This window comes from Otolemur garnettii, unplaced genomic scaffold (assembly GCF_000181295.1).
Source record: "Otolemur garnettii isolate 467f Iridium unplaced genomic scaffold, OtoGar3 scaffold00365, whole genome shotgun sequence".
Classification (NCBI taxonomy): Eukaryota; Metazoa; Chordata; class Mammalia; order Primates; family Galagidae; genus Otolemur; species Otolemur garnettii.
Window position 1 is genome coordinate 49443 of NW_003852760.1, and position 11993 is coordinate 61435.

Genomic DNA, 11993 nt, shown 5'->3' on the forward strand with positions numbered 1-11993 from the left:
GGCACCGACGGAGCGGCCCCGCCAGCGCAGCGCTCACTGAGCTCCCTGAGCAGGTAGGAAGGCAGAGGGACAGGGAACTGGCGGGCGCCTGGCAGCAGGGACAGCGCACCCCGGGGCTTCTGCAGGAATTTGTTCCTGCTGGCTCTTGGCGACTAGATTTAGGAGAAAATGGGGGGCCTAGAAGAGACCCCACCTCCGGCTTCTTCCTCCGAGATAGGCGCAGGGCTCAACCACCGCTGGGCATCGTGCACCCCACACCCCCCAGCCGGGATGGGAGGTCGTTGGAGGAAAGGAGACGGGCCGCGGGGCTGGCGCTGGGCAGCCTCGGACTTTCCTTCGTCGGACGCCGTTCCCCATGCGTCGCCGGGGTGCCCCTGGGGACATGGCCTGGCGCGCCCAAGTCCGGAAGCCCACGCCTCAGCCAGCACCTTCCCAGCCACCTCCCGGGACAGCACCTCTCCGCTCTCGAGGGGTGCACCGGACGCGTTCCTGGGCTGGGGACGCGGGGCGCGTGGAGAAGGGCGTCGTGCTGGCCTCCACGGTCCGGGGGTCAGTTGGGGACAGTGCGGGGTGAGGCGCAGATGGGCTCGGTCGGCGTCCTCTCTCCTCCCTCCATCCCCACCCCCTCTCGTCCTCTCGTCCCCACACCCGCTCCTGGCCGCCGTCCCCAAACGCCGCGCCCCGCCCGCCGCGGTCGGCCCGAGTTCAGCACAGACGCTGTGTCTGGATCACGACGTCCAGGCGGCCCACCCTGAGTGCCCGGGCCACCCGGTCCCTGCCTTCTGGCGGCAGAAGGAGGTCGAGGACGCACGGCCCGCGGAGTAGCCCAGTGGCCAGATCCAGGGTTGTTGGGCAGGTCGTTTGCCACCTGATGAATTTAAAACAACTGAACTATTCAGGCTCTGGGGACTTTGGAATTGCAGATCTGGGCTCTAGTCCAGTGTAGCAGTGGTGTGCTGGGATTAATTCTCAGTAGAATTCTTTCCTCCGGTCCTCTCTTCAGTCTCGCCCTCCTCAGTCGTGCTCACCGACCCCGTCCGTATTATCCCTATAGCTGCGCCCCCTGGCGCACGCCTGCTGTTCCCTGCGCTGCCCCAGACACAGAGAGGGAAGGGCCTCCGGCAGCACCCCTCCCGTTCCCCACCCCCAGGAATCAGAAAAATAATGACTAAATGAATTACTGTGCCAAATTAAGGAGTGTGTACGTCATCCAATGTGTCCGGTTACATTTTGCTGAACGTGGTTTGTGTACGCTGTTTTATTCTCATAAACTGAAGTCATTTTATACTTAAAAAAATTAGAACATTGGCAGAAACAGATTTTAAATTTGAAAGATACAAGTCAGTACTTGTATAATGTTTTGTGCTGAAATTCGCATATGTCGTCACTCGGACACAGTGACATGCACACATACTGCACAGTGTGTGCAGACCCTGCACCCCGTGCACACAGGAAACCGAGTGAATATGTACACCCGGCTGCATTCAGGCCTGCTGTGCACACCCAGCAGCACACACTGTGTGCCTGCACACCGAACTCCACCCAGACCCTGCACACACGCTGCTCATGGAGCTGCCCTGTGCAGAGGAATGCTGGCTTGGGTTTAAAATAGGATAACAAGCCCAGTGTGGTGGTCCATGCCTGTAATCTAAGCACTGTGGGAGGCCAAGGCTAGAGGACGATTATACTCACACACACATAAGAAATTAGCCAGCTGTGGTGGCGCGAGCCTGTAGTCACAGCTGATTGCAGGCAGAGGCAGGAGGGCCACTTGAGCCCAGTAGTTTGAGGCTGTAGTGAGCTATGATGATGCCACTGCACTCTAGCCAGGGCAACAGACGAAGATACTGTCTCCAAAAAGAAAAAAGGTACTGGCTCGGTGCCCATAGCTCAGTGGTTAGGGCGCCGGCCACATACAGCCAGGCTGGTGGGTTCAGCTGGGCCTGCTAAACAACAATGACAACTACAACAAAAAAATAGCCGGGTTTTGTGGTGGGTGCCTATAGTCCCAGCTACTTGGGAGGCTGAGACAAGAGTTTGAGGTTGCTGTGAGCTGTGATGCCAGAGCACTCTGCCAAGGGCGACATAGTGAGACTCTGTCTCCAAAAAAAAAAAAAAAAAATACAATCAACATTTCGAAAACATTTGTGTGTAAAAGTGTCTTGAGAGATTTTCATCTTTTTAAGAAAACTCTGTATTACGAGTTTCTAGCAGTCTGGGAGGCCGAGGTGGGAGGATCCTTTGAGCTTAGGAGTTCCAGACCAGCCTGAGCAAGAGAGAGACCCAGTCTCTACTAAAAAATAGAAAAACCAGACAGATGTTGTGTGTGTGGGGGGGTGCCTGTAGTTCCAGCTGCTCAGGAGGCTGAGGCAGGAAGATCACTTGAACCCAGAGTTTGAGGTTGCTGTAACCTAGGCTGATGCCATGGCATTGTAGCCTGGGCAACAGAGTGAGACTATCTCAAAAACAAAATAAGAAACAAAACAGTGAGTCTAATGACTTAGATTCTGAACTTTCAGTTTTTCAAGGACATAGAAGTATTTTTAGTTGCCCTCTGTTTTCTTCTGGAACCCTGAAACAAGTTGTTCCTAAACTTCTGCCAGTTGTCTACAGCTCTGCCTGTGCTGCAGCGCGCGCACACCTTGTTCACCCTGCACCGCGCACCCCAGCGCCAATCCCCAGGTCACCTGTAGGCCTGGGCAGGGCGGGGGTTGGACTGGCCTGCGCCTGCCTTCAGGACAGCTGTTGTGCCCCCGGCTGCCACAGGCCAGGTGGCGCCCTGACCCTGCCTATGTCCCCATCAACCCTCTAACCCCTGGCCTCTCCCACAGGCAGAGATGCGACTGCTCCTGCTGCTGCTGCTGCTGCTGTCCCCGGTGCCCGCATCCGCGGTAAGTGGGCCCCGTCCTGTCCCTGGAAGGACCCTGTGTGGGAGGCAGGCAGAAGACCCGTGGGCCCCTGCCTGGCTGGAGCCTACCAGCTGAGCGCCTTCAGAAAGGGCTGGGACCCGAAGCCAGCTAGCCAGGGTGCAGGCTGTAGGAATGGCACTTTGTCACCATCTTCTCCCTCCAGAAGATGGTAGGTGCACTTCCTGAAGGAGCAGTTAATGCTGGTCCCAGCAGTGGACTTCCAAGGTGGAAGGACAAGTGTGGACAGTGCTGGGACCAGCCAAGGACCAGCCCATCCCACCAGCCACCTGTGACATGCCTAGAACCAAAGGAAGCTTCAGAGGTGTGGGGTGGCAGTCATTTTGTGTCACCTTGGGATCAGCACTAGAGCAGGACTGTCTAATAGAAACTTCTGAGGTGATGGAAGTGTTCTCGTGTCTCTGCTAGTCAACAGGTCCCTGTGGCTATTGAGCACTTAAAATGTGCCTACTGTAACCAAGAGACTGAGTTTTAATCTTATTTGACTTTAATTAATTGTGACTATCATATTAGACTGCACAATTTTTTTTTTATTGTTGGAGATTCATTGAGAGCACAGAGAACCAGGTCACACAGGTTGCATTTGTTAGGTAAAGTCCCTCTTATAATTGTGTCCTGCCTCCAAGAGGTGTGTCACACACTGTGACCCCCCCACCCTAGACTGCACAAATTTTGAGAGTGGATACAAGAAGCCAACTGGTGATCAGAGAAACTATTTCATTAATAGGGGCTCAAAGGACCGGGTTCTTTGGAGAAGAAGGCACCTGGGTTCTGAGGATATACAGGAAATTTTCTAGATGGCAGGACCCACCTTTAGGGAGGAGAGGGTCTGAGAGCTGGGTACTGCCCTGGGGTGGTGTCTGACAGAATAAAGGAAAGCCAGGCCCTGTCCTGTTCCTGGAGAACTGTTCCTAACTGTTCCCACAGCCCCATCCCTCTATGACAGGCGTCCTCAAACTACGGCCCGTGGGCCACATGCAGCCTGCCTAGAACATTTATCCAGCCTGCTGGGTGTTTTTGCCCCGCTGCCTGTCCTGCTTAGCAGCTGACTCGTCCTGGGGCCCACAGTCCAGCCTTCCAATGGTCTGAGGGACAGTGAACTGGCCCTCTGTTTAAAAAGTTTGAGGACCCCTGCATGAGGTGGGCAGAGAAAGGACCCAAACTGCTGCCTTGTGGAAGGTGGGTGGAGATGCTGCTCCTGGGTGGAGGCTGAGAAGGGCTCCTCTGGCAGCCAGTGTGGGACAGGCAGGGAGGGAGGTCAGCAGTGGGCACACCTCCAAGAGCCTCGTGGATCCAACACTCCAACACGGGCCACAGTCAGAACTGCGGAGGCCAGAGCCTTCCTCCTGTCCTCTCCACCACCTGCCAGCTCCCCACAATCATCTCTGCCATCCCATGGACCTTGTTCCCTAAGTGCCACACTCGATGAGTTTCTTCTAGGTGTGCTGCTAGCCTAGTTGCAGGTGGAGGAGTCACTGGGACAGTGTCAAGACCCCAGGATGATACCCCAGGGCCACCCCGTAACAACTGCATAACCCTTGGCAAACCACCAAGCTTTAGATCCCTCTCATTTTCGGGTATAATGCCCACTCCAGGTTGCGCAAATGAAACAAATCAAGGTTTACTATGAGGTCCCTTATCCCTTAGAAACACCCTGAGCAGCCTTCTTCTCCCATTACCTCCTCGCAGTGGGGGAGGCTAAGGAGGGGTGAGGCACTCTTCCTCTACCCTCTGCCTGTCTGGTGGAGTGGCTGTGGCCAGAGCCCCACTGCCTCCAGTTTCTGGTTCTAACTGGGGCAGGGTCCACGTCTGGGTCCCGAGCTCCTTCTCGGGATCACTCTAGTGCTGCCACGGGTCAGAGTGAGCAGAATGAGTTGATGATTAAAGGCAGTAGACTGTGGGTCCCCTGGCCTCAGCCTCTGCTCTTGCCCCTGTGCTGACTCTCTTTCCCTCTCACACACACCCACACCGGGCAACTGATTCCTCTGGAAACTGTGGGGCAGGAAAAGGGGCCCCTGGGTGGCTCAGGTGGGAGCAGAAGCAGGAGTGGGTGGGGCACTGACACCAGTACAGACAGGTGAGGGCAGGCCTAGGGTGAGGTTGGGTGGCATCAGCTCATTTTGGCTTCATACCATCAGGTACTTCATGGTTTGGGCAATTATAGAGAAACAGACACGCCTTCCTTCCCCCAGGAACAGTAGGAGTGAGTGGACAGAGTGGCTCTGGGATCATTCAGACCAGGGCTCCTTAGGGACATATGCTGGCCCCTGGGCTAGTACCTGCCTATCTCACAGGCACTGGGTGCATAAGCAAGGTGATGTCCTTCAGGGCCAGTCCTGGGCTCAGCCCTAAGGGGGCCCTGTGTTCAGGCCAGCTCTCTCCAGACTGTGGCCTGCCAGCCAGAGGTGGCTCTATGGCAGCAATGTTCCTCGTTGCCTTGGGCACATCTATAGGCCCGGCCCAGTTCTAGGGAAGGGTAGATTTGGGGAGGCTCAGGTTGTAGGGGTTTTGTTTGTTTTGAGACAGAGTCTCAAGCTATCACCCTGGGTAAAGTGCCATGGCATCATAGCTCACATCATCTTCAAACTCTTGGGCTTAAGTGATCCTCTTGCCTGCAGTTTTTCTATTTTTAGTAGAGACAGGGTCTTGCTCAGGCTGGTCTCAAACTTGTGAGCTCAAGCTATCCACCTGCCTTAGCCTCCCAGAGTGCTAGGATTATAGGTGTGAACTGCCACACTCTGCCTCAGGTTGTAGTTTAAGGGAGCCAAGTCAGACATCTGAGGTGAGAAGGCACAGCCCCTCAAGGCCACTTTCTGAATTCTTATGATGTGGGGGTGTGTGCCAGCACCCCAGCTGGGACTGCAGAGTGTCTCTGGAAAGTTACCTCCACTCCCAACACTCAGTTTCTTCCCTTTGAAAAAGAAAACTTGATCCAAGTCAATTTCAGTTTAAAGCTTCATTGGGAGGATATTCCGATAATTTGGTTTACTAGTTTCAAAAGCTTGGCAATTTTGTCCTAGTTAGAAATGAAGGAGTAGATGATTTTTAAAAAGTGAAAACTGAGACCTTTGGTCAGCCTGGCCCTTCCTTCTTGATTTTGAGTGCTCAGCAAGTTTAGTGGGATTTGTTCTGCTTCAGGGTTCTGGATGTTCATGTTCTAGATGTTTGATGTCAGGGTGTGAGGGATGAGGGAACCTCCTCCTTCACCTGAGATCCAGTGAAGTTGCTCCTAGCCCAAGGAAGACCTTGCTTTTTTCCATGTTCCCACTGATCTCTTTCTCTTAAAAATAGTGGTGACTATTTGTAGAAATTCTTATATCCCAACATCTTAAAATAAAGTCCCCCTCCAGCAAATGGGCCATATTTCCAGTATACCATCTGCTTCCTGGCAAAATTGTGAAATCAAGTCTAATACCTGTCCAGTTCCTTAGGACTCATCACTGTCTCATTTGATTCCAGAGAGGTAGGGGGAGCAAAGGCCTGGAGTGAGGTTGGCCTACCACGGTGTCCACTTATTCCTCTGGAGCCTCCTCTCTCTCTGCCTCGCTCTTCTTATCCATGCAGTGGAGTCTGTTGGGCTGTTCTGAGGATTAAATGAGAGACTGTGCAGGTAGCATGTGGACTTCTGATGCCAGCCACAAGGTGTCATATATTCCTGGTGGGAAACTATCTGTTAGGATTATATTCCTTCGCAGAGTCCCAAATAACAGTCCTTCAACAAGACAGACCTGATCCCTCTCCCGGGATCTCTGTTTTGTTCTGTCTCTCAAAGTCCTCTGAGCTCTAGAGCAGTGGTTCGCAACCTTCCTAAAGCTGCAGCCCTTTAATACGGTTCCTGGAGGTCGCGACCCACAGGTTGAGAACTGCTGCTCTAGAGTCTCTTTTTGCTTCACTCTTTGAAGCCTCTATTTCCAAGTTCCTTAATAGTCTAGAAGGCTGCTCAAACTCAGTCATCACATCTGCTTTCCAGCCAGCAGAAAAGAATAGGGGAGGAAGAAGAAAATGACAAATGTATATGCAACCTATCTCTTAAGGAAATTATAAGAGGCCACTTTTTTAAAATTTAAAGACATTAATTCTGAGCCAAGTGTGTGTGACCAATGGCCCAGAGCATGTTTTCAAGAGGTTCTGAAAATGTCTTCCCTTAATAGCAGAATTATGGTTTGATTTTATACATTCACAGTGATAGGAATTAGACATAATATCAGTCAATACATGGAAGGCATACATTGGTTTGTAACTGGTTTCAAAAATGAAACTTTGTCTAAAGCAGCGGTTCTCAACTTGTGGAACTGTATTAAAGGGCCATGGCATTAGGAAGGTTGAGAACCACTGGTCTAAAGGCTTGGGATGTTTTAACTTAAAAATATCTGTTAAGCAGACACAATTCACCCCGCCAGACATGTACAGATCTGTTTGATGGGCTACAGGTGTAGTTCTAGCTTTGCCTTGCATGTCCTCAAGCCTATTAATGGTTAGTATCTTATTGTAACAAAGGGTAGCTCCAAAAGGGAGGGAGCACGACAAGGTGTGTTTAACCTCCTTTCTCCTCGTGGCAGGTAAACTCAGCTTTAAGGTTTTTCTGGGGTCCCTTTTACCAAGAGGAAATCTATTCTGTTGGTTGGGGGGGGGGCTTAAGAGTTAGTTCACAGTTTAGTCATCCATTAATAAACCTTTCCTGAATTAAAAAACTACTTTGTAATTAAATAATTTTCTAATCTTATTTCTACATTAATAGATTTTTGGTGAAAAAGAACTTAACTTTTATTTTCTTAAATACTCAAATTTGTTTTACTCCTTTAGAATGAATTCAAAATGGAAAAAAGGGTTTTGAATGTCCGAAAAAGTACTATTAAGAACTGAGGTGTGAGGCCGGGCATGGTGGCTCATGCCTGTAATCCTAGCACTCTGGGAGGCCGAGGTAGGTGGATTGCTTGAGCTCATGGAGTTCAAGACCAGCCTGAGCAAAGAGAGAGTTTCTGTCTCTAAAAAAACTAGCTAGTGTTGTGGCAGATGCTTCTTGGGAGGCTGAGGCAAGAGAATCACTTGAGCCCAAGAATTTGAGGTTGCTGTGAGCTGTGACACCATGGCACTCTACCAAGGGGAACAAAGTGAGAGTCTGTCTCAAAAACTACCCCCCTCAAAAAAAAAAAAAAAAAGGTGTGGAGAGAAGTAAACCCTCTTCCACTGTTGGTGGGACTGCAAATCAGCACAGCCTCTATGGAAAGAAGTATGGAGATTCCTCAAAGAACTAAAAGTAGACCTACCATTTGCCCCTGCAATCCCACTACTAGGCATTTACCCAAATGAAAAAAAGACATTTTGTAACAGGGACATTTGCATTCAAATGTTCATAGCACCTCAGTTCACAAATGGCAAAGATGTGGAAACAATCCGAGTGCCCATCAACACATGAATGGATTAATAAATTGTGGTATCTGTACACCATAGAATACTATTCAACCATAAAAAGATAGATAGTTTACATCCTTTGTAACAAGCTGCATGGATTTGGAGAATATTCTCCTAAGTATCACAAGATTGGAAAAACAAGCATCTCCTGTACTCAGTACCAATTTGCAACTAGGAGATTAATAATCACAGACTCACGGGAGAGTGAGATCTCAATTGAATTCAGGAGGGAGAGAGGGAGAGGGGGGTTCATTTGCTTCCCATCCAAAGGGTACAATGCATGGATATATGGCATACTCCCTGGGTGTGGGACTTAGCTGCAACTCTGACTTTAACTGTTCATGTGTAAATTATATAACCTAATAATAATATTAGCATATGTGGTGTACATATACTACAGTTTATTAATGGTTTGTACTCTCACATTAATCTGAAATTAAAAAATTAACTAAAACCAATTTCTCTCTCCTTCTCCTCAAACTGCTTGTTTTCCTGATGCAGTCTCAGGGACAAGCACTGAGCTTTCAGCAACAATCAATGATCATAGATGAAATGGTAATTCAATTCTTTTTTTAAATTTCAGATTAATATGAGGGTACAGGCCATTAGGTTATATAATTCACACATGAAGGGTTGGGGTCAGAGTTGTGGCCAGTTCCTATGCCCAAGGAGCGTGCCTTATATCCATGTGTTGTGCCCACCGGGTGGGCAGATGCTGAACCTCCTCCCCCTTCTTGAATTTAATTGAGATCTTCTCACCTGTGGATCAGTGATTGTTAGTCTCCTCCTGTCAAATTGGTATTGACATGGAAAAACCTGTCATGCTGGTTTTTCTTGTGCTACTTAGGAGAATGTTCTCCAAAACCATCCAACACTTTTATTTATATCCCACTGATGAGAACTTAGGGAGGTAGCCACAGTTGGCTTCAGGAAGTCTAAGAAATGCCTTGAAATTCTCAGCTCAAGCAATCTACTGGCCTTGGCTTCCCAGAGTGCTAGGACTACAGGCATGAGCCACCACGCCCAGCTGATATCTGGGAACTGTATTTTATATTTTGGGCAGCCAGGTACCCAGCTAAGAGTCAAGGTTTCAAGAAGTGGGTACTCCTGAGAGTCTCTGCCACAGATGGGCAGGAACAGACCATACCCCCCATGTTGCTTCCCTTTCCTGTTTTTCTTTAGGGCCCTCCCCCTGCATCACTGTGAACCCACAAATGCCCGGGCCCTCCAGTTGGCTCTGGCTATCGGGTCCCTCTGTCTGGTGGCTCCCTGGAGCTAGCACTTTCCCCAGCTGCCTCAACCTTCTCACCTGCCAAGCCTGGCTGTCAGCTCCTTATGATAAATATTGGCTAAATTCACAAATAAATGTTTTGGGGGTGCCTGGCAGTGTTGCTGAATGCTACAGGGCTGGCTCCAGAAGGGAGACTCTCAGGCTTCTTGAATAGTTTTAGGTGGAGGTCCCTTATGGGGCGTCCAGGCTCACGTTCCCAGCATGTCTTCTGCAGGCTCCCCAGATGAGGCGGCAGAGTGACACCTGGGGCTCCTGGGGCCCGTGGAGCCCCTGCAGCCGGACCTGCGGAGGGGGCATCAGCTTCAAGGAGCGTCCCTGCTACTCCCAGAGGTAGGGAGACATGGGAGGCTGGCTACTGGGTCTTGGGTGAAATAAAATGGCAGATGCGAGAGAAGGATGGACCCCACTTCAGATGTAATTAATTAATAGAAATTTACTGATAATTTGATACACCTACAGGTGCACCTACAGGGGGCTGTTGTGGTGGGCCAACAAGCAGCCTTGAATAATGGGTGAAAAGCCTTTTTATACTGTTATTCTGCATAACCATGCATACTCAGCAAGCTAACACAATACAGGCAGGGTGAGGGGTACATATTGATTCATAAATCACAAGATACATCAAAATACATTACTTCATGATCATAAGATAGGGCATATCACAAGGGGTTACACAATTCAGGGTGGAGGGACATGCTAACTTAAGGTATATTAGCTCACAAATTATAAAATAAGGGGTACAGCCAAGTGTTGGGTAAGTTTCTGAGAACAACTTGGGACCCACCCGGGGCTTTATTTGGAATCCACCCCTCCTTTCCTCCTTTTCTTATCTTGGGGCTTTTCCCCAGAACCTAACTTCTCCACCCTTGAGAGAGCTGGAACTAAAAGGTTTAGGGGAGGTTTCCTTTTCAAGGGTAGGGGGCTTGTTCCCCACTGGTCTTAGGGAGGGGGTCAAGGGCTGGAGGCTTGGTTATTACATGGGCTCAGTCACATGGGCAGAACCCACCAAGCAACATATCTGTTCTGGAAGCAGCATCAGAGCAGGGAATCTAATCACATCACTTCCCCAGAGTCACACTCTGAACTGGAGTACTCCCCCTCATGCCTCCCTGAGACCCTAGCTCCCACTATGGTGCCTGCATAGGGCAGGTGCAGTAAATTTTCTTGGAATCAATAAATAATCTTCAGCTGACAATTCCTAACTTCTGTGGCTTCCTTATCCCCCCATGCTCCCCACTTCAAGTGATTTATGGAGCACTTAGGATGTGCCTTGCCTTCTGACAGGCACTGCAGAGGGGTGGGGTACTAAAGAAGGGGTGGGGCGGGCCCCTGTTAATGGGTTTGTTAACTGGTTGCTCCTGAGGACACTGTGAGTGAGGAGGAGGTAATATTCTAAACGCCTTATGCCTGATTACTCCTTAGATCTCAGAATAGCCTTACCAGGTATATATGTATTACATCTTATGGGTCTCCAAAGGCAGAATTTGGGTTTTCTCTGAAAAGCTGCTCTAAGAGAGAGATTCATGCAAACCACAGGATACTGAGTCTAACTTCTCCCAATCATGGGGCCAATTTACACCTGCCTGAGGGGGGTGATGTGGGAGGGCACCCCCTTCTCGTCTTGCTGTCCCTCTGGCCCAGCGCTGCCAAGGAAGCTGGGGCCTGCAGGAGAGCCCCAGGAGGAAGCGGGGCCGTTGAGTCACAGGCTGGGTCATCCCGTACGTACTCTGGTCCCGCAGGAGAGACGGAGGCTCCAGCTGCGTGGGCCCCGCCCGGAGCCACCGCTCTTGCCGCACCGAGGTAAGGCCCGGGGTCAGCCGCTCCGGCAGCCTCTTTCCTGCCCGCGTCCTGCCTTGCTCTGTTAGCCCGATCTGGGCGCCCTCCTGCCCGTCCTCCCCGCAAGCCCTCAGCGCCCGGCAGACGCGCCTGAGGAGGAGCCAGGCCAGGCGGAGTCGTCCTGGGCTCGGGCGGGGACACCCTCCGGACCCGCTTCCCGGGACACCGGCCTCGCCCAGCACCCGCAGGCTGGCGACTTCCCCCGTCCGCCCGCAGAGCTGCCCGGAGGGCGCGCGGGACTTCCGAGCCGAGCAGTGCGCCGACTTCGACGGCGAGGCCTTCCAGGGCCGGCGCTACCGGTGGCTGCCCTACTACGGCGGTAAGCGCTGGGGTCCGCGCGCCGCGCCACATTTTACAAAATCACCGGTGCCCCGCGCACATGGCCAGCGCAGCCCAACACGGCGATCATTTGAAGTCTTTCCTTCCTTCCTTCCCTGTGCATGCATTTTCAGACAGCTAACGCTGTCTACACCTCTACGAGCCGGCTTTGGTTCAGCCTGCAGTCTGACGTGGCCGGAGGCGGTCCC

General features: G+C 51.2%; 1 protein-coding gene across 1 annotated transcript in view; it reads left to right on the forward strand.

Moving 5' to 3' along the window:
- The first annotated feature begins 2837 nt into the window (after window positions 1–2837).
- PAPLN (papilin, proteoglycan like sulfated glycoprotein) overlaps window positions 2838–11993 on the forward strand; it is a 33373-nt gene continuing 24217 nt past the window's right edge. Inside the window, 4 exon segments of the mRNA XM_023509117.1 lie at window positions 2838–2891; window positions 9845–9960; window positions 11370–11430; window positions 11683–11785. Of these exon segments, the coding sequence (XP_023364885.1) occupies window positions 2838–2891; window positions 9845–9960; window positions 11370–11430; window positions 11683–11785 (334 nt within the window).